Here is a 20,530-nt window from a genome sequence, read left to right on the forward strand (position 1 = left end):
GCTGGTCCAATTACAACTCCACGTTGCTGTTGAGCACCACAAAAGCCAAGCACTTCAGCCCAGTCGAGAGTAGTGATGGTTGCAGGGATATGGGTGTCATGGACTGAGGTTAGAACGTGGGCCCCGATGGTCGAGCCTCGCGACTATCCATTACATATGCGGAGGGAATTGCTCGAAAGAGAGTCAATGGTAAAAAAAAGCAAAGCAGCCTTTATTACGACGACCAGCATATTCTCAGCACCAATCAAGCGTCATCAGGGCTGCTAAAATTTCAGTAAAAGCACAGTGCTTCAGTCACAAGGTAAAGGCCTATAAAAACACAAATCGGCAACAGAACCACTTGTTGCTAACGTGACAGCAAGGCACAGAGCTACGCCAACAGGATGACGCACTTTGCAGCCTCGTTGGCAAGTTCCATGTCAAGTAACCAATTGAAAAAAAACAAAAAAAAAAAAAAAAACTGCCATGATAGCAAATAATAAAAAGAGAAAGGTCCGCACAGATCGTCGTGGCAAGAGATGCCAGTTGTCTCGCGAATAAAAATATAAATACTGTACAAAATTTATACACGGCTTCCTTGAATAACCTAGAACCCAGTGGGTGGGTGTCTAAGTGAGACGCCCCAATGGACGTACTTCTGTGATCTGCGTGGGAGCACTGTCGTCTGCAGTGGTGACGCAGTGGCATGTGCGTTATCTGTCCTGTTCCAGGGCTTGGTTTCTCCGTCCAAGTTCCGCCAAGTGTTTCGAAGTTCTTTGGTCATGGTATATGTCCGTGTTACACAACAGGTCGTAGAGCACACACGGAGCAAGAAGCCTGACCACAACTGTAACAATTTGAAAGATGCATTTACAGGAAAACAGGAAAGGAGGAAAAAGAAAAAGATAGGAAACCTCAGTTCTGTTTTAAAAGTTCAAAGCAGTCCGGGGCAACATAACTATGTACAGCAAGCATGTACCAAGCTTATATCTGTATATATATAAATAAAAAGTCAGACTTGCAAATTAAACTTCCATGCTGCAAACAAAAATTATGCATTCAAATTGGCCTCAATGTAGTATAAGGTCATCTGGGTTTGAGCTTTATTCTTTGTAATGATGCATAAGACATTACTGTACACAGATCACCAAGTGATATTCGCCTACAAACGCTGAATACTTTACAATCAAATATTGTTTTCACATCTGTTTCGGTTTCAACAGCCAAGCGATGGCTGCGATGTCAAAGTCAACTCTAGGTCACGTCAGGGATAAAAGAACAGCAATATAATCGTTCCTCTGTCATTTTAATTCACTACTACGCTAAACCCAGCCTGCCTCATCACCAGGAATCATGTGAAGAGTGAGCGATTACATTGCTGTTTTTTCATACCGCGCGTTACCTAGACTCAACTATGATGTAACAGCCATCTCTTGGCTGCTGAAACTGAAAATTGCGAGAAAAAAAAATTTCATTTATAAACTATTTAGCGGTCGTATGCAAAAACAACCTGGTGATCCATGTAAAGGAATAACATGCATCATTACCAAGAAAAAAAATGCCATCAAAATTTGGTGCTTATACTCCTCATTCACAGGGCAACTCCGGGGTTTTTTTCACTATTTTTGATTGTATTACATTCTTTAGTGTGTCCTGACTTCAACACAAAAGAAAGTTTTCCGAAATTTTTTTGAGTTGAACTATTTTCGAAAATAATAAAAAATACGAATAAAAAAGCAAGCCGAAACTGAACCTAGTTTCATAGCCAAGAACAGCTTTCCAGTCGACGAAACAATGATGTCACATACGGCATTGGAAACAGTCGCATGCATGCCGGATGGTGAAAATCTGGAAATCATGACGCAGTATGCAAAAATGCCTGAGATAGCTTTATACAGGCCTTAAAATTTCATATCACACAGGCAGCAGGCAGTAATGCGGGAGTGTTTGTGATGTCATAAACATAGTGTCGCTCGAAGAAATCATCTGAACTGAGGGCACGAAAACTACATTTTAAAATCGTGTGCACGAATGAATTACCACAAGTGTCCAAATTTGGTAGAATGAGTCGGGGCAGAGGAGAAAACCTATAGTAAAATTTCTACCAGAAAGTGTGCACTTCAAGAAACCTCCAGAGAAACACAGTGTCGCTCGAAGAAATCATCTGAACTGAGGGCACGAAAACTGTACATTTTAAAATCATGTGCACGAATGAATTACCACAAGCATCCAAATTTGGTAGAATGAGTCGGGGCAGAGGAGAAAACCTATAGTAAAATTTCTACCAGAAAGTGTGCACTTCAAGAAACCTCCAGAGAAACACAGTGTCGCTCGAAGAAATCATCTGAACTGAGGGCACGAAAACTGTACATTTTAAAATCATGTGCACGAATGAATTACCACAAGCATCCAAATTTGGTAGAATGAGTCGGGGCAGAGGAGAAAACCTATAGTAAAATTTCTACCAGAAAGTGTGCACTTCAAGAAACCTCCAGAGAAACACAGTGTCGCTCGAAGAAATCATCTGAACTGAGGGCACGAAAACTGTACATTTTAAAATCATGTGCACGAATGAATTACCACGAGCATCCAAATTTGGTAGAATGAGTCGGGGCAGAGGAGAAAACCTATAGTAAAATTTCTACCAGAAAGTGTGAACTTCAAGAAACCTCCAGAGTTGCCCTTCGGGCTCTCATCCGTTGCTGCCCAAAATGACTCCCGAGATCTTCTGATCTAATTAAAACATCATTAGCTGTTCAAGAGTGCAGAAAAAACAAAACAAAAAAGTCGGCTCACTTGCCCTTGTCTGAAGTTCGTCAAAATTATGTACACATATATGAATAAAGGCAAAACAGAACAGTTTTGTTTTAAGAAAAAACAATAACTAGAAAAGAAAAGTATACGAAGCCTCAAAATCACTTCCTTCCATCTGAACTTGAGTTGGCCACTGTACATTCAACTTGGTTCCAAGACGTCTTGTGGTGGTTCCGTGAACACAGCCGTCCGGAGTTTGGCCACAGATGCAATAATGTTGTGTCACCGTCGTTTTTCAGCAAACAAAACAGCCAAAGCCAAAAGGCGCACCCCTCGGACTGTTGGCCCACTGAGCGCTTTCTTTCTGGATGACAATCTTTTGGACAGCTGTGAGATGTGTTCAAGCCAGCCTTGAGCTTTCCTCATCTCACGGGCTGGCTACCTGCGCGTCTCGTCTGGCTCTTTCTCCTGGTAATAGACCACGCTCCGATCTGCACGGAAGTGCGTGGGAAGAGAACCACTGGTATCACAACTGCCAAGGCCAGCTTCATTTTTTTTTGTCCTGGCCCCAAAGGTGACGAGAAATTTTAGCAACTAGGAAAATGATTTGCACTCAACTAAATGAAGAGGAATAAGATTACAAAGAAGAAGACAAGGGCACTGCAGGTATTACGTGCTATCCCCGACTATTTATTATTCACAAAATTAAAAAAGATACCAGAAATGTCACTGCAAAGGTGTCACCATTGATATGCAGAGTACACAAGCATCACAAGAGAACCTAGAGGCTTTGAGGGTGCCTTGCATAGCTTACATACTCCACAACTAGTGCGGAAGAAAAGAAAGCAGTTTTTGCACGACAACTGCAATTTCTGTTATGTTTTGCATCCTTCTGCTACCTGCACTTGCCGAAATTCTGCAATGAAAAGGGATGGAAGATGCACACACACCGGCAAAACATAACAGGGGAATATTGGGTGGCATTCTATGTCTCAGCAGAGAGCAACACAGTTACGCTGAGATAAAGAGTCGAATGTACAGGCAGTTTCAAACTTCGAGGGAAACTGCTGATGCCCTTCGACATCAGTGGCTAGGCAGCATGGTGGCAACATGCTCCCAGATTTCTTTCAAGTGTGATGCAGCCTGCACACGCCGAGACTGCAAACACGTTTGATCCCGGATATATAGAATTTTTGCGTATATTGAAGACACCAACCCAGTCTTTACAGCAATGGGCCCTGGAGGCACCTTCTGGAATGAATGAAGAAAAGCGCTACAACAACAAAAAAAAAAAAACAACGCCAAGGTGAGCATAGGCGTTGGCATCTTGTGCTCCTTCGGTCTCGTCACAGACAGTACTGGTTTCTTATCAAGCACCGCCAAACCAGTTAAGCACCATGGTCCAACTCAATTATGCAACAAAAGGGTCAACAACGTGCATGCTTTTACTGCTAACGAGCCTCCGGTTGAGGGGGGAGAATTTTTCGGTGTGGTTCTGACAAAGTTGCATAACATTGCACATTCAGTAGTCAACAACATGGCTGGAGCGTTTGATGACTAACATTTTTTGTGGCCCTCTCACGAAAATCATAAGACAAAGGCCCGTTGCTGAAAACGTGTCCAGCTGGCTATGCCAGATTATTTTTCTCTCCAATGTTTGCATACAGTACAAGCCCTTTATAGTGAACTCGGGTATAGTAATGTGGAACTGCAGTCTCAGTTCATCTCCCATAAACAATTGGACATATTTTTTGTTTATAGTAAAGTCATTTAATAACATTTGGATATAGTAAACTGTATCTTGCAGCAATGATACTTCCCAAAAATCGACACCATGACAAGCACACGAATTAGAATTAGAATTGAAACTTTAATAGTAGTTTTTTCGGAGGAAAACAAATAACCCTAGAATGGTATGTTTTGAGATGGCTTCACCACCTGGCTTGATAGCTTTGAGGAGAAGCCCGCTCTGCGAAAGCCTTGGAGCCACGAGGCAAAGTATGCAGCGGAAACAAACAAAAACGTAAAGCTGACCACAAAACTGGAAAGACAGTAGCGCAGTCAGTTAAAAAGTAAAGGATCAAAAGTGCAGCGAGAAGGAGGGAAGGAAAGAATTGCGCAGCACATGACAGCACGAAGCAGAGGTGACAAGGATCGGAAGCAGCATGTACGGTTTTTCCGCGCTTGAATGTGTCACATGTAATTCTTAACTATTGCCTCTTAAATGACACAGAGGCCTCTGAAAACAATGCAGTGTTTATGAAAAGTTGTGGCTTCGACGTGAAATTAACCCTCGTTGTATTCTTGGTAAAGAGGCACTTCTGCAATGTGTAAGCAAAATCGAAAACCCGACATAAAATGTGATAAAAAAAAAAAAGTAAGTCTCATAGACGATTTGAGAAGAATGGAAGGCATTTCTGAGCACTTCTTTTATGAACCAACAAGAATGTGTTCAGTAAGTAGCCATTGAATTACAATAGAGCATCTTCAGGGCCATGCCATGACTAACAACTAGTTTAGTAAAGACACTGATATAATAAAGACGTTTGCCGGTCCGAAAACCTGCTCTGCATAGCCTCAAATCAAAATCCATTAAAACCCACCCTACACGCAGAAGTGTTGTCCGGTCTGGCCCATCTCAGACACAAACATCTTCTAAAATAAACTCTAGCAACGTTACTACGCATTAGCAAAACAAACGAAGCTGCGGATATTTTCGCAAACTGGAGTGCAGTGCATGAAACATTTGTGAGGGTAACATAAGAATGCGCGATTGCTACCAAGACCATGGCTCCAAAGTTCAGGCTTCTTGAAGCACCATGAAGTCATGCTACAAAGTTTACAAATGCAAGTGTAACAAGCAGTGTGGCCAGCACAGCGGCAGCACAGCAGATTATCAACATGCATATAGCAGAGCTGAGGGTCCCGTGAAAGTCATTTGACTTTGTGGGCCCCTCGCCAGTATACCGATTTCTATGTACCTTCTAACGTGCGGAAAATAAATTCTTATCTAAAAAAAATGCAGCTGCAAAGCAAGTGCTGTATTATCTGCGACAACCAGTTTAGCGGAAGGCAATGTTACATGCATGCGTACCATACATTTTTGTAAGCCGCTGTCACGTGTTTGAGGAAAGGCTGTACCAGTATCTATGTACCATGTACCAGTATCCAAAGGCAAGTGACCTGTCACATTAGTAAACACTCTTCTTTCGTACCGTGAAAAAACTGCCAATAAAGTGACCATGCTTAAAGGGGGACATGGGTCTTGAAGCTACTTCTTTTTATTTTCCGGCCAATTCTAAGAAACACTCACAGCCTTGCTCAATTCTTTATGCTGATTTCAAATATGCTATTTTTTTTTCCTGTAGCCCAATTAGTTTGCAAGATAATTAATAATTGACCTCCATTGTTTCAGGCCTAAATTCTGAAATGATGGATTATTAAAAAACAAAATTTAAGGCATAGTTAGATAGCCAGAAGAGTGAAGAATGAAATGTCAGAACCAGTTTTTTGATATGTTAATTAGTAGTCATTTTAAGACCTTATGAACTTCAGCACCAAAAATGGTTGTACCAATTACCACTAAATTAATCAAAATAACTTTTTTTAAAAGCAAAATGCAAGAATCTATTCCTAACATTTCACACAGCATACTTTCAGCTTCCCATTGCAAAAACAATTTCAGCTCTATATGACTTTGCTACAGAGATATCGAGGCCGCAAAACTGACAGTAGTCAAGAATTTGAATTTTGAGGAAAGTCCAAACAACAAACAGGGGACAGTTTAATAGATGTTAACAATAAGAAATGGCTAGTAGCCATCGGGAATGTAATCGTTTTGCCTGCCGGTGTCCAGGCGCCGCTTCTTGAGCACTCCTTGCAGGTTTTCAGCGATTGCATGTTTTCGAGCACATTTTTGCTCTCTGCGACCATTCTTCTCTGCCATTCTTTTTGAGACCTTTACATTGGCACTGAGGCAAAGTTTCTTCAGTATTGCTGAAGATGCTCTCTTGCTGCCGGCATTAAATCACATCACTGCCTCAGCCACGGCAGCTTCAACAGTATATAGCGATGCGTGGCGCCCCTTGAGTTCCAAGGCCCATATCAAGGAAAGCAGACTCTCGTTGCTATTTTATGTTTTACCTCTATGGCATTGCTTTAAGGGGGGATGCTACACTTAGGAGGCAACTTTCTTATTTATGAATAGATATGAACCAAATTTTCACAGTTTATGTATTTTGACATGCTGATTCCAAAACTGTAATTATTTTTCTCATAGGGCAAGTAGTTTCTGAAATACTACCAAAAAACAGTAAAAGCTGGGTTCTTTGTTTGGAGAAAAATTATCTTCTAAACAGAAAATCCAAGCGCAGTTGTTAGAATATAAAAACAATCTGGAATGCTTAAGGAGTGTAATAAGGTATAAATTAATATTCTAGGTCAATTTGAACTAGAGTTAGAGCTCATCAAAGTTGCAAGAGAAAAATTCCATCTTTGCATGTCAAACACATGACCCATTTCAAAAAATTTCTAAAGCAAATACTGCATTAAAATTGAGCATATTGCATTCTGCATGCATTTATCTTTCTCACACAAAAGAAATTATGCTCATAGCTTAAATAGAACAGATGCTATTTTCCCTCCAAAACTGCAGAAGTGTCAAAATTGATGTTTTGAGAAATCGAGGAAAAACATGTCAGGATATCTTTACTGGGAGAAAACCAATAAAATCTTAAGGAAATGTACCAGGGGCATAATCTGGATGCATGCCATCTTTATGCCTTTTCTTGACCAGCTTGCTCATGCTCAGAGAGGCTTCTCGCTTTTTCTTGGAGCTGGCACTTCGACGAAGGTCTTTCTCCCTTGCCCTCTGGGATGCAGTGCTTGTTATATTCAGACTGAGCTGTTGCAGAATTGCAGTGGATGCATGTAAATTTCCAGTGTTGAAGCGTAAGGCAGCTTCCGCAACAGCAGCTTGCACGGCAAAGAGTGAAGCATGCTGCTCCTTTGATACCAGGGCCCATATCACAGAGTGAAAACTTTCATTTGAATTCTGAGTTTTCCCGCGCTGGCACCTCTGAGAAGGGTCCTTTCAGAGAGACGGGTGTACACAGGAAGCAAGGCTTCTGCCACATCTTTTGGCAAGTTGTAGTGGTGCCCAGGTTCTGGCTCGCCCTTCGCTTTTGCAGCGTTGTGACGACACCAAGAATTAGCTCCAGTGGGGCATAGGCTGTGGTCTGAACGTTCGTCTGTGGATGTTACATGCCTGTATGTTGCCATTACTGCCTTCTGCATTGCATCCACATCACCATCATTAGACTAGAGCCCGGCCGTAATATGTGCTTAGTCTTGTGATGAGCTCGTTCGTTAGCCGGCCTCTCCCACCAAGGCTTCGCTTTCCCCCACTTTTGTGCTTTTGCACTAAATTCCGTAGTGCCGTGCCCATGCGCTTCTGAACATGGTTCACACAGTCCTCCTTTTGGACATCGATAAAGCCATACACCTTGGCTTCTTTGATTGCAGCAAATGTGCGGCTGTCACCATCACACAAGATGGTTGTGTATCGCAATCCATGTCGCTGGAGAGACCTTTGAAAAAGTATGAGGCCAGCTTCCACCTCCATGTGACCAGCTTTACTCTCACTATTTTTTTGACACTGATGTGTTGCCTGCCACTCTGCATAGCCCTCAGAATCTGGCTTGGGTCCAACCTCGCACCTTAAACAAAAGTTTGACAGCACAATGTAATCCAATACATATCCTGTAAATAACTCTATTACGGCACCAACGCCGATGTGTGAGGAGTGACCCCGAGTTAGCCAAGTGCCATCAAAGCACACTGCTATGTTGCCTCTATGATCAAGACATAGCCGTTCATACAGAGTGGCCACTTTTTGTGCACACTGGCTCATAGCAACCTCATCTGCTTGCATGGCAGCAGGTGCCAAACTCTGCTTCAGATGGCGCTGAAATGTTTTGTGGTGCATCCCACGGCGGGACAATCCCATTGCCGCGAATATATCATTCATGGCTGTTTGGCCATTTCCAGTAGATATCATCGCCCTTGAAGCCAGGAGGTTAATATCAAATGGGTTGCATGTCTTTGGACCATCCACTCGGGGCGAGCTCCATTCGGCCCCAATATCTCCGCAGTTGTTGCATACGACCGTTAGCTTCGCCGCGAGGCCGTAGTCGCGATCGCCCCTCACTACTTTCACTGGCTCATGGCATGTTTCGCATCGCAAAACTTGAAGCAGCGAGTTCAGTGAGTCGAGGTTTACGATCACGTAAGGAGAGGGGCGCTGATCAGACACTGGCGTCGTCGCCGCACTGCTTTCCTCTGCGAAAGGCCCAATCTTCCGTGTTGTTGCCGGTATCAACGAAAGCCGCTGAAGTGCTGCTTTTTCACGGGCGCGCGCCTCGCACACTTCTCTGTCGTCCGTAACATGGGTGTCCACCCTCACACGGCCGCAGTCGTTGTTGTTGCACGCTTCTCCGTCGTCGACTGCATCGATGGTTATCTTGGCACAGCCGAGGTCGGCACCGCTCACGCTATCAGAAGAAGCGATCTCGTGCACTTCTGTGTCGATAACATCGATGTTTATGCGGCCGGAGTCACCGCGCACACTGTCGGGGGAAGCGTCTTCGGTTACGACGGAGTTATTGGGCGATTTCGGAGCCCGATTGTCCATCGCATGCTCCCACAACGCGGTAGCAGCATCATTACGCTTCCTGCCCCTACCTTTCTTCCGTGAACGGCCAAAATGATGCCTAGATCGAAACTTTTTCGCACCACCGGGCATGACGAACCTCGCACGATCACAAAAGCGATGCCTCTTCAAAATGGCGACCGGCGCGAACTATGAGCTTCGCTAGCCATGCCTAGCCAATCAAAAGCCGCCATGATGGTCACATGCTTCAAGTAACCAATAGAAGCCCGCGCCGCGCATTTTTTTTTGTTGTTGCTTGTTTCGCTCCCACGTAGAGCTCAGGGTTGCTTGCTGAAAAAAATAAAATGCCGGAAGCGCGAGCTTTCAAACGAGACCAAAATGGCGCCGGTGAAACGCGTAGTTCCCATGCTGCAGTCGGCTGAAAAAGGACCAATTTAGACCTCAATTTAAAGGCCCGCGTGCGCGTAGCTGCTGCTATTAATGGTTATAACGCGTGAAATACACATAATTTTGAAGCCAAAATTTGCAGATCGGTGCAGACGGGTCTCGGGATCGCAAAAATGAAAAGATTGAAAATGCGATTTTGGGGCCTATTTTCGGGATTCAAGTGCCGCGTCCCCCTTTAAGAGCTTCCTAGCTGATAGCCACTCATAAACAGGAAGCAACGCTTTTGAAACATGAGGTGGAAGATTGTAGCAGTGTTTTGGAGTAGGCTCCCCTTGGGCTGCCGCCGCATTTTGCCGGCACCATGAGTTCGGTCCGAATGGGCAGAGGCTGTGGTTGGTCAACTCATCAGTGGATGTAATGTGATAATAAGTGGCTATCACTTGCCTTCTGGGTTGCCTCTACATCCCAACTGTGAGATTTTAAAGCCCAGGCATAATATGAGCTCAATCTTGTTACAAGGCTTCCTGTCAGTCTGCCCTTGCCTCCAAGATTTTCATTACCTTTATGCTTTGACAACGAAATCCACAGGGCTGTTCCCATACGTTTTTATATGTGATTGACGCAGTCTTCCTTTTCTACTTTGATGTATCCATACACATCTGCCTCTTGTACAGCAAGAAAAGCCCGCCTATCATCGTCTGAAAGCATGTGACCTTTAAAAAAAAATAACTGCTGCCTCCAACCTCAATCTCTCCAGCCTTCTTTTCAGTTTTTTTTTGGCATAAAAACCCAGCCTTCCAAGAATGGTAAGATGGATCACCTTCTTTCGGACCTCGTTTGCAGCCGGCACAGAAGATGCTCAACACAGCATAATCGAGCACAAGACCAGTGAACCATTGCCAGATGTCATTTTGCAACACAAGGGTCAACAGAGCTGCGGAGCGCAGCTTGAGCCTGTGCTGTGCTTGCGGATTGGCGGAAGTGACGGCAAGGGCGCGGGGCATGGAGATTGTGGTTTGACCATGCGCCAGCCACATGCCTTTTACAATCCTTCTCTTCCTGCCCCTAGATGGCACAGTGTGTGAATGTGAGGGATATTCAAACACTCCAGTGTGAGCAATTCAAGACGATTGAAGTAGTGAGTTCCCTGAAGTGTTCTCCCTTCTGTTGTCAATGGTACAAAGAAATTTCGAAACATTTCGGGCATTTTGGTAGCACCGAGGAGAGATGACTCCAGATTCCCGGATTCGAGAGCATGCCCAGGTCAGCATCTGTGCGGCAGTGTTGTAGTCTGGTCTACATTGAGTCGCAGAATCTTGCTCAACTGTACCGCGCTTATTATTTATCGCCTTCTTGCCTACTCCTGGTTAGAGTCCTTGCTTCAAAATAACATAAAGTAACATATTGAATTAACATTAAAATTAGCCTGTGGCACGAAGACACAAAGCTGTACAGTGCTGTCCACTTATATTGATACCAGATATAACGATATATCGCATATAACAATCAAATTCTTGGGATTTATTAATTTTCCCATTGGCCCAATATAAAAATAAACCAGATATAACAATCGATTATCAGTGGTACATCAGATACAACGATAGCTTTATCGCCTCCCAGTAGATGTTTACAGTGAAAATTTGTTTAAATGCTTAATAAAAATAGACTACTAAGGAGAATATGACGTGAAATCGTGAAGAAATCCGCGAGCGCGATTGCGTGCGGTTAGGAAATTAGCACTATCAACATCGCAGTAGCTGCCCGCTTCTGCGCAAAGGGTGCGGCCATATGGTCATCGCCATCGCAGATTGCGCGTCTTGTAATAGCTCTCAACATAAAACAGCAGATTCATCGGGATTTCTGGCAGGGTTTCAAGGATGGAAGCCTCGTGAGAAAATACGGACATTCGCACTTTACGATTTTAACGATCATCAAGGCATGCAGTTCATCCAGTCGCTAGTCGGTTTCGCACACGCAAAAAGTACTGCCGCCAGCGACCGTGATTTCCGACTTATTTTTAAGTATGCTTAAGGGGAGATGCGCGTCGAAAAAGCGAGTTTTCCGAGTAATTTTTCAGTTTTGAGTTTTTGCCTGTAAAATTATCTTTGAACATTTAGCTACAACTTTCTAAAAGATCAAGGCAAAATTCGATCGTGAAGTTAGTAAAAAGTCCATTTTATTCAACCACGGTGGCTCGAGAAAGTGCTATTTTCCGCGCAAATCGTCAATTTTCGTGCGCCTATACTTCGAGAACGCCGCGTCGCCCGCCATTGCCGTTTGCTGGGAGAGGTTGAGCAAGCCTTTCTCTTGTAGATAGCATCTCTCGCAGTTTCGTATCTCGGCTGCAAATAATAAAAAAAACGTTTTCCGCGCACGCTTCGAGCGTCCCTACTGGACCTTTTAAATCACGTGGTGCTCTAGAGAGGCCGTCATTGGCCTAGACTGATACGACGCTGTGGCGAAGCCTACCTCCTGCTTTCGTTTTGTGCAGCGTTTGGATCGCGCTACATCGTGCTCTGCTAGTTCTTTTCAGCGGCCTTTTAGCATTTGTTGAGTTCGCGATGAACGACACGCAAAAGCGCAACTTCCGAGCTCGAAAGTCTCGGTCGAAGAACCCGTACCGAGGACGCCGTCGCGGACCTCACCGGAAAACTGCAGCGGGAGACGCAAGCTAGTCCTAACCAGGCCAACGTGCACTCGGACGAGATCGATGCCGCGGTGAACTTTGTGAGCACCTCGGAGGTGAAGATTGGACTCTTCAAGGAAGATAGGGCAGCATGCGGTCATCGATATTCTAAGAGTGTTGCGATATGCGAGATTAGCACGCTTACGGTGCTGGTAAGCGGTGCTGCTTGCCCTACGTGCCGCACCTGTACCCTTGCGGTACGCGAACCGGTGGAAAAGCGAAAGGGGATTTCGGCCTTTCTTGAGCTGCACTGTGAAAGTAGCGAGTGCCTAGCATCAGTGCTTTCTGCTGTGCACGCGTTGTGCCCGGTGGACTTGCAGATAGCGCCAGTGGAAATCGGGACTATCGGAGTGGAAGCTCTCGCGACAGCTTCGCCGTCAATGTGAAGGTGGTGGTGGCTGCGCGCGCGATTGGCATCGGACACGAACAGCTGTCGCGATTTTGTGCAATTCTTGACCTGCCGAACCCATTACACCACAAGAACTTTGCTGCTATCGGCAAGAAAGTTCATGGTGCGGCCATGAAAGCAGTGGCAAGAAGTTTCATGTGCTTTTGTTGTGTTTATGAAAAAATACAGATGTTTGAAACTTTCAAATGCAATTTTCTCCATTCGTAGTTTTCAGCATTTTTTACATTTTGTGCAACAAATTTTGAGTACTTTCAGTGGTCAGATTTGGATGAAATTTTGCGCACAGCCTCTTCAAAGTGTGTAGAATGTTGTTATCTACCTGGTTATAAAAAATCTCTTGAACTTTTTTTTTAACAAAATTCAGAATGTTGACACATGGTGCCCAAAATATACACATTGGTGTTCCTGAATTTTTTTTACAATTATAGGATAAAATGAATAAATTTGAAGTAGCTTTCGACATACTATATTACCAAAGCAACATAATGAGCTATTGCAAGCTGGTCTAAACATGCATTTCATTATCAAAAAAGTGTGCACAAAAGGCCCTATATTGTGCTTTTGCAGACACTTCTACACAAAAACTAATAAACATATGTGAAAAGTAAAAACATATTTGGAATCAGCATTAAAAACTCTATAAATGGCCAATGTTTCATAACCTTAGGTTCAATATTAAAGAAAAAGTGTTTTCGAGGAGCATCTCCCCTTAAGTTGTTTTATGGCTATTGACGTATGCTGTAATAAAGTGTTCAGTGCTCTTTACGACAATTAGCGTTGTTCAATTCGATTCACTCATCGCTGGTAAGCAGGCAAGCCTACATGCATGGGAAAATACTTGGATGTGTACTTTTTTTTCGCCAGCCCGGATATAATGACAATCAGTTATAACGACCGTATTTTCTCGTTTTCTCAATACTGTTACGAGAGGACTACACAGTACCTCTTCCAAGTGCTACATCGCACAGAAATAATGGCTACATTGGCTCTTGGAACCTCATTCAAATCCGTGACGCACCAAACTGTCTGTAAGAACACCTCACCCACTGCAGCTGCAAGATGCCCGCACCCAAGCCAGGCTGAGAGCCGACATCTTCAAGCAGGACGGCCCCGGTTTCTCCGCTAATGCGGGAGGGCAGTTAGGTTGTGAAAACAGACTCACGATTTCCGTCGCAGGCTCCGGTGGCCTGTTGAGAGAGTTCCAGTTCGTTGCACGTACGCTTCCACCCTGCAAAGAAGACAACGGCAAAGACCGGTCAGGATTGTCTAATTTCGGCCGCTGGGTACCGTTGATAATAACCGCACTGCGTCCACCATATCTACTCATAATGCGCAACAGTTCATGCGTGCAGGAGACCTCAAGTCTCCCGCTCTACAGAGAAATCCTACTTAATGGGGGACAGGGCTCTTTGAACATTTTTCTTTACTTTTAGAGTAAATGCAATGGAAAGGCACTGTTACTAATTATGCTGCTTTCAAATATGTAGTCACTTTTCTAATATGTCAATTAGTTTTCAAAATATTAGTCATTTTTATTTCTTTGTTTGCAGAAACAACAGAGAAAGAAACCACTGATCAGAAAACTTATGAACGTGCGGCTAGATATCATACCATATAAGGAATACAATGTAGGAACTATTTTTTTTTATTAGGCAATATTAACTATTTTACAACTTGTTGAATTCTGATGTAGGGAAAAGCGATCCACGAGCCATTAAAATTGGGGTGCACAAATAATTACCAAGAAAAAAAAAAAAGACAAATCTGTTCCAACATCGTATAGTTTAACCACCCAGGATCACGCTGAAATAAAAATTATCCCTTCATCTGCTCTAGATGCAAAGATATCCTTCTTGCAAACTAACAAATGATCTAAAATTTGGTTTTTAGAAAGAAAAAAAAAAAAAAAAAAAAACGAGAAAGAATGAACTGAGATGGGATTTATGCAGCAGGTTTGCACCTTACAATGTTAAATAATGGCCTTGGGAGAGAATAAATTATTTGGTACGTAGGAGATGAGCTGCAGGTTTATAAAAAGTTCTTTTCAAAAAGTCCCACCCTTTTTTTTTTAGATTTTCGGCCCATCAAGAGTCCTGTCCCCTCTTAACCATTTTCTTCTTGGTTGATAACAAGACCAGATAGAGCACTGGTCTATACCAAGCCTCCCTTAACATAAACTCACTGATCCAATAGTCAACTACTATCTATGTCTACACATTGGGAGCTTGATTTAGAGGAGCTCCTACAGGTGCAGCAGCATCAAGGTACAACGTCATGACAATAACTTGTCTAAAAGTCTTTCTTCTTAGATTTAATGTATGGACTTTTCCATGCAATTCTGGCATGATAATGACTAAGGGAACACGGTCTATGGGCTAAGAAACCGTTCAACCTTTGCCATCTGACCACAGGAAAGCTGGCTATCAGAAGCGCATCCGCCAGCCAAGCCCAAACAAGCCGAGCTAAGCCAATCTCGACCACCTGAGCGGTTCCAATAGCTGCATGTGTAGCCTTGGTACGTATTCAGTTTATCATGTCTCAAAACACCGCACGGGCAACGCAAGACTCGTCGCCGCACAAGAGGCTGCCGAGACCCTTGCCACTCAAACTCTGTTCAGACACTTCCGACAGTGTTTACATAACGTGTTTCACGAAATTGACTGTTCTATTATCCATTTTCATATCAAAACCAAACCAGCAGTTTTCAGTTTTTTAGCAAATAAATTTATTACGATGTGAATGGGTTCGCCAGTTGTTTGGGGGCTATTTAGAAGTACGGCCAAAATGCAGGAAAATAGACCAAATGAAACAAAATTTTCTGCATCGTATAAGGAGAGTCTTCTGGTAATAAGTCACGAGATGGTACAGCAGAACCTCATTAATTCGGAAATACGGACCTCCACCGGACTCCTGCCAAAGGCTTACATAAGCTAACAGTGCTGATGATACACAGACCAATAGTCTCCAGCTGCACTATTTCGCGGCTGCTGCATTTCACCTCTGCCGAAACACAAGGCGCCCATGAACTTCATGTGGTCGAAACTAATTCAGAGCACCCTACTATGGCATTCTTCGTAGCTGATGTCGCCTTAGGAGGTTAAAAAGTGTGTGCTATACAAAAGTACACTACCAGCACCATTTTCACAGCTTAGCCCGCACCCTCAGCACCAATCGGTCATGCACATTGGCCGACCAACTGAGCCCATAGTAGCACGCAGTTAAGAATAATAAATGCCTTATAGCTGGTCTGTTTTTGCTTTTCAAAACCGTCAAGCTGAAACTGTGCCAATGAGCAGTTTCCTTGCTTCCGTCAGTATGGCCCATCAATGCTGTTTACCACGTGTGCAGTGAAGGCTCCTCGTGCGCGATGGCATGTGCAAAGATGCTTCAGCTCTACTGCACTGCAGACAGAGAAGCTGCGAAAAACCCTCGACGGAGCAGTTCGGCTGCTGTCACTCTCACTCCTGTGGTGGGAAAGGTTTTCTGCTCCCTGTGTGACGTCACACCACGGGCCTCGATTCTCCGGCAACTCGGCTCGTTGCCGCGTGGCCATCGCTCCTGGCGTTGGGCACTCACTGTGCCCTCTGTATGACGTCACACGCGGCGCTCCGCAGCTGTGATAACCGGGAGTATAGAAGGGAAGAGCTCGCGTGGCCGCAGCCACAGCTGAGGTGGCAGTATGGATAGTGAGAAGTCGGCCAGCCTGAAAGTGAAGAGGAGACAGCGCGCTGAAGAGACTCCAGAGGAGCGTGCCAAACGCCGTGAAAGAGATGTCGCAAGACCGGCTCGCTTAGCCTACAACGCCATTGACGATGTCGGCACAAAAGCTTATTACTTTACGGATCATAAACCACATCGCCTCTCCTTTCTTAATCTAGTGGCAAACCACTAACAAACAAAACAAATAGGCCAAAATGCCTGCAGCAGCAATCCCCTATCCAAAAGAAGTTCTCTCCAAATGGAATGTAGTAGTTCCCCAACATAGGCCAACTGGAGTTTCGTCTTCAGGATCCTTTCTTTAGGAGTATCAGACTGACAAATTAAGCTCACATGTATGCAGGTAGCTGACAACTTGCTCATGGTGCTGCGAGGCAGGGTCGGGCGCGTCGCCCCTTGCACCGCTCTGTGACCGCCGACCGTTGGCTTGACTGTATGGCGGCCGCGATGCACTGCGGCAGGAGAAAGGAAATAACCGGGAGAGAAATAACTGTGATCACAAATGCGAGGCTTGCAGCAGGTAGACAGTTTGAGAGCCCAATATTGCCACTGAATGTAGCTTCAAAGCAAGCATATAGCCTTGCTTACACGAGCCAGATAGGGGTGCACAGAGATCGACGCCGCAGTGAGCCAAGTAACCTCACCCCTTTTACAACTTACATGTTTGCCTGCAGACATACCCACAGCTCACAGAGTGTGCAAAAGCAGTATCGATAATTGCAGCAGTCATCAAGGTGTGACAAAGCCAGTATGCAACAGGTTTCCATTTCTCCTTTCCCACTAGCTCAACCCCTTTACCAGATTGAATTTATACTCGTATTGCCAGAGATATAGGTTAGGTACGTCAACATTGTTGCTTCCACTGGCCTTGTTCAGCTTGATTGCAAGGCTGACTTCGTCAAAAAAGCGTCAAGTACACGTGAAAGAAATGACCAAAGGATTTGTAACATGTACAGACACAAATGAAGAAGATGAGCGGGCAACTCAATATAGCTCCACCCTTTGAAGGTCTCATTTCACTTATTGATTTAAGCCTTAAAGAATTAAAATGCTTTTCACAAAACTGTATTTAGCACTTTTTAAAAGGAAGCACTGCAATAAATGGTAATAGCAGGTAATGGTATAAAGCAAACGAGAGAAATGCATCCAAACCGTTAACAGCAAGGAATGATAACAGTGATGCCATCCCGGCTGCTGTTAATTTAAGAAAATATTACTCTGCTAACTAAATTTGGCAAATAAGCCCTTTCCCTTTTATGAAAGCCCCGTTACAGTTTCAAATGAACAGCACAAAAGCATTTACTGATTATCAGAATACGTAAATCGCTGTCTGCATTTCATAATCACAATGGTGCACAAATAAATGAACTATGCTAATCTCGAATGCAGAACGATGTTGCAGGGTACTCATTTCGCTCAGCAAAATAATGCCTTTGAAAGGAAATGAATAACACGGCATGTAAAATGCCCCTCAGTAAAGCCCAAACGCAAGTCTCCACATATTTTAATTAAATATGATATGGAAATAATAGGCCTTACACTGTGCCTGTCTAGGAGCAGAGGAAAACTTCCTGGAGATTATTTATTAACATTAATTTATTTAGAGATATTGCAACATCGCAGCAATATGAATACTGGCAGAAAACACATTAATCAGAAGCTGAAGAGCAACAGGGTAAAAAATACAAGAAAACTTTTGACGCAATTCCTCATCTGAAACATGCAACCCTTGTTTAGATCGCAGAAGCTCGTCAAACGTGCGTCAGCTACACCACCGAGCGCTCTTGATGAAACAACTCAATATGAGTAAATTAACCGGCATGGCAAACTGCCTTCGAGAAATGTCAATCTGAGCAAGCAATCTGCATGATTCGGCAATGATTAGAGCGAACAAACGGGGCAGCTGTTATACTTAAGCCACTGTACCGTCTCAAACCTATAGTAAAGAATGGAGGCTTAACTACTAGTGCTGAACTGAAAAGCAATCGCATAGGAACTTCGCCAGGGTAGAAATCACATTCCTACTTTTTAAAGAGCAAATAAATCATGTTCGACAAGTCCCAAGCGAAGCAATTCTACAAAACCTACGCTGCGGCATTATCGCGCGAAAGCGCATGCCCCCGTCATGAAATGGTAGGATAACGATAAGCAGCAGCTGCAGAAAGACAATATTTACATCACACAGCTGATTAAAATCGCCATCGCTGATATACCAGTAGTCCGCGGACCGCTCATAACCCAAAGCATAAAATATTACCGAGCCCACTGACTGACTAGCGGTGCATGTTAAGTGGGTGGCATCCGATAACTGGACGTGTCAAAAGCCGTTTTTCTCTGTACATGTTACATAGAATGACAGGCTTCTTTTGCGAACCGTCATATTTCGCATTGCATCATCGTATGCACACTTACGGCTAGTTTACCGCGTTTATTAACACAACGTTAATCCAACGTGGCGCGAGCACAGTTCTTGATCCGTAAGCCACAGACAAGATCGCATTCTCACCGAACGAGTTTTCCCCGAACAGACGACCTACTTTGCAAGATCGCCAGCTGATGCCCTTTGCGCGAGTGAAAAAAAAAAAAAAAAAAAAGTAAATAAACAATAAAAAAAGTAAAAACGAACGAAGGACGTGGTACCTCACTGCGCCCAAACAAACACAGGTGTACTGTTGTAGAACAAGGCGTAAAGGCGCAAAACATTTCTGATCACGCGGCACAGGTCAATGCAGTAGTACTTGCCTTACTCGCTGACACGTTTGCGGCGAACACAGAAATGCTAGTCAAAGAGCTGTAACACCGCGCGGTTTCCCAAGCATCGGCGCGGCCCTCGAACATCCAGAGCGTAAACAAGGCACGAATGCGAGGAAGGCGTGACAGGTCAGCACATCGCGGCGCGCGCGTTTTAGGCCTGACCCCATGAACCGCGTGCAATCTGTCACGTCAGCGACGCGGGGGAACCGCCGCGTCAACGACCGCTCCGAAACCCCGTTCAGTCCCGAAACGGAGAGCAAACATCAAACCCACCTCATGTCCGCAGTACTCCGCTGAAAGTTCGAGCGCTGCTGGTCCGGATTTCCCGCCTTGAACGACGAGACGCCTGCGAAGGCGGCGAGAGAAAGAGAAGAAAAGAAAATAGCGGGCGTCAGGGCGCCGATGAACCACCTACCAACCGTGTTCATTCACGGCACACCAATACACCCCGCCAAAACACTGCTCAGGCCGAGCGAGCGAACGAAAATGAAAAAGCAAAATCGGCACTCCGCTGCCTTTTCTTTCTCTTTTCTCAGCCTCCCAAAAATTCCTCACGCGCTGCGCGAACCCGTAATGCAACTCGCTTCGCTGGGGCTAGCCGGCGAAAGCTGTGAAGAGCGTGTTTGTTATCGTAGGTAAATTAGTAAAGATTTCGCTTCAAAACTGCACCATCTCACGAGATCTGCGTTGAGATCGCCGCCCAGAGAAAGGCTGGAAACGAACTCACCCGTGGCGCGGCCCCTCAGCACAGCATTGTTCGCGGGCAGGCCCTTCGAGACGGCGAACATGCTAGCGCGCTTCTAACACCGCTCGAATCGCTTTCTTTTCCCCCCTTCACGGCCACTGATGGACGGCGTCACCGGAGACTGTTCGTCATTCTCCGAGTGCACTATGTTTCGCTGGCTTCGTTACTAGACAGCAACTGGCGAGCGCGGGGGCCGATGAAGCCGCACAGCAGTACGCCCATTCAGCACAGCTCCTCTTCGCAGGCAAACAAGCACAAAAGAAACATTGCCTGACATTTCTATCATTTCTATGGCCGCCAAGGCATGGCCAAAGCGCTCGTTGGCAGTATATTTCATCTAAAGCAATATTTTAATCAAGCAGTCCTAATAAATAAAACGCACTTCTCAAATAGCAATTACACTCTGAAGAACGCACAATTCTCTAATTC

General features: G+C 44.6%; 1 protein-coding gene across 3 annotated transcripts; it reads right to left on the reverse strand.

The window, feature by feature from the left end:
• Nucleotides 1-460: 460 nt before the first annotated feature.
• LOC146189904 (uncharacterized) lies at nucleotides 461-20,450 on the reverse strand. 3 transcript variants are annotated; one of them, XR_014707693.1, is made up of 6 exons: nucleotides 20,084-20,450; nucleotides 19,630-19,702; nucleotides 16,936-17,054; nucleotides 16,223-16,588; nucleotides 14,048-14,113; nucleotides 3,160-3,224 (listed from the first exon to the last, which is right to left on the reverse strand). XR_014707693.1 is itself a non-coding variant. In XM_084604645.1 (5 exons), the coding sequence occupies exons 1-5, from the start codon at nucleotides 20,142-20,144 to the stop codon at nucleotides 3,172-3,174; spliced, it is 372 nt and encodes a 123-aa protein (XP_084460771.1). In that variant the 5' UTR covers nucleotides 20,145-20,417; the 3' UTR covers nucleotides 461-3,171. The 3 variants fall into 3 exon arrangements, 2 of the variants coding, with proteins under 2 accessions (XP_084460771.1, XP_084460772.1); XM_084604645.1 differs by lacking the exon at nucleotides 16,223-16,588 and having other exon boundaries at nucleotides 461-3,224; nucleotides 20,084-20,417; XM_084604646.1 differs by lacking the exons at nucleotides 16,936-17,054; nucleotides 19,630-19,702; nucleotides 20,084-20,450 and having other exon boundaries at nucleotides 461-3,224; nucleotides 16,223-16,458.
• Nucleotides 20,451-20,530: the final 80 nt, after the last annotated feature.

The sequence above is a fragment of the Amblyomma maculatum genome, chromosome 5 (assembly GCF_055883805.1).
Source record: "Amblyomma maculatum isolate TAMU_Amacu chromosome 5, ASM5588380v1, whole genome shotgun sequence".
NCBI classification, from domain to species: domain Eukaryota; kingdom Metazoa; phylum Arthropoda; class Arachnida; order Ixodida; family Ixodidae; genus Amblyomma; species Amblyomma maculatum.

Excerpts from the sequence above, each read along its gene's own strand:
- LOC146189904 (XM_084604645.1), bottom strand. The coding sequence starts at position 20,144 with ATGTTCGCCGTCTCGAAGGGCCTGCCCGCGAACAATGCTGTGCTGAGG. Across the intron at positions 17,055-19,629 it reads CGGAGTACTGCGGACATGAG|TGCATCGCGGCCGCCATACA; the intron begins GTGGGTTTGATG and ends CTCCTGCCGCAG. Across the intron at positions 14,114-16,935 it reads TGTCAGCTACCTGCATACAT|GGTGGAAGCGTACGTGCAAC; the intron begins GTGAGCTTAATT and ends TCTTCTTTGCAG.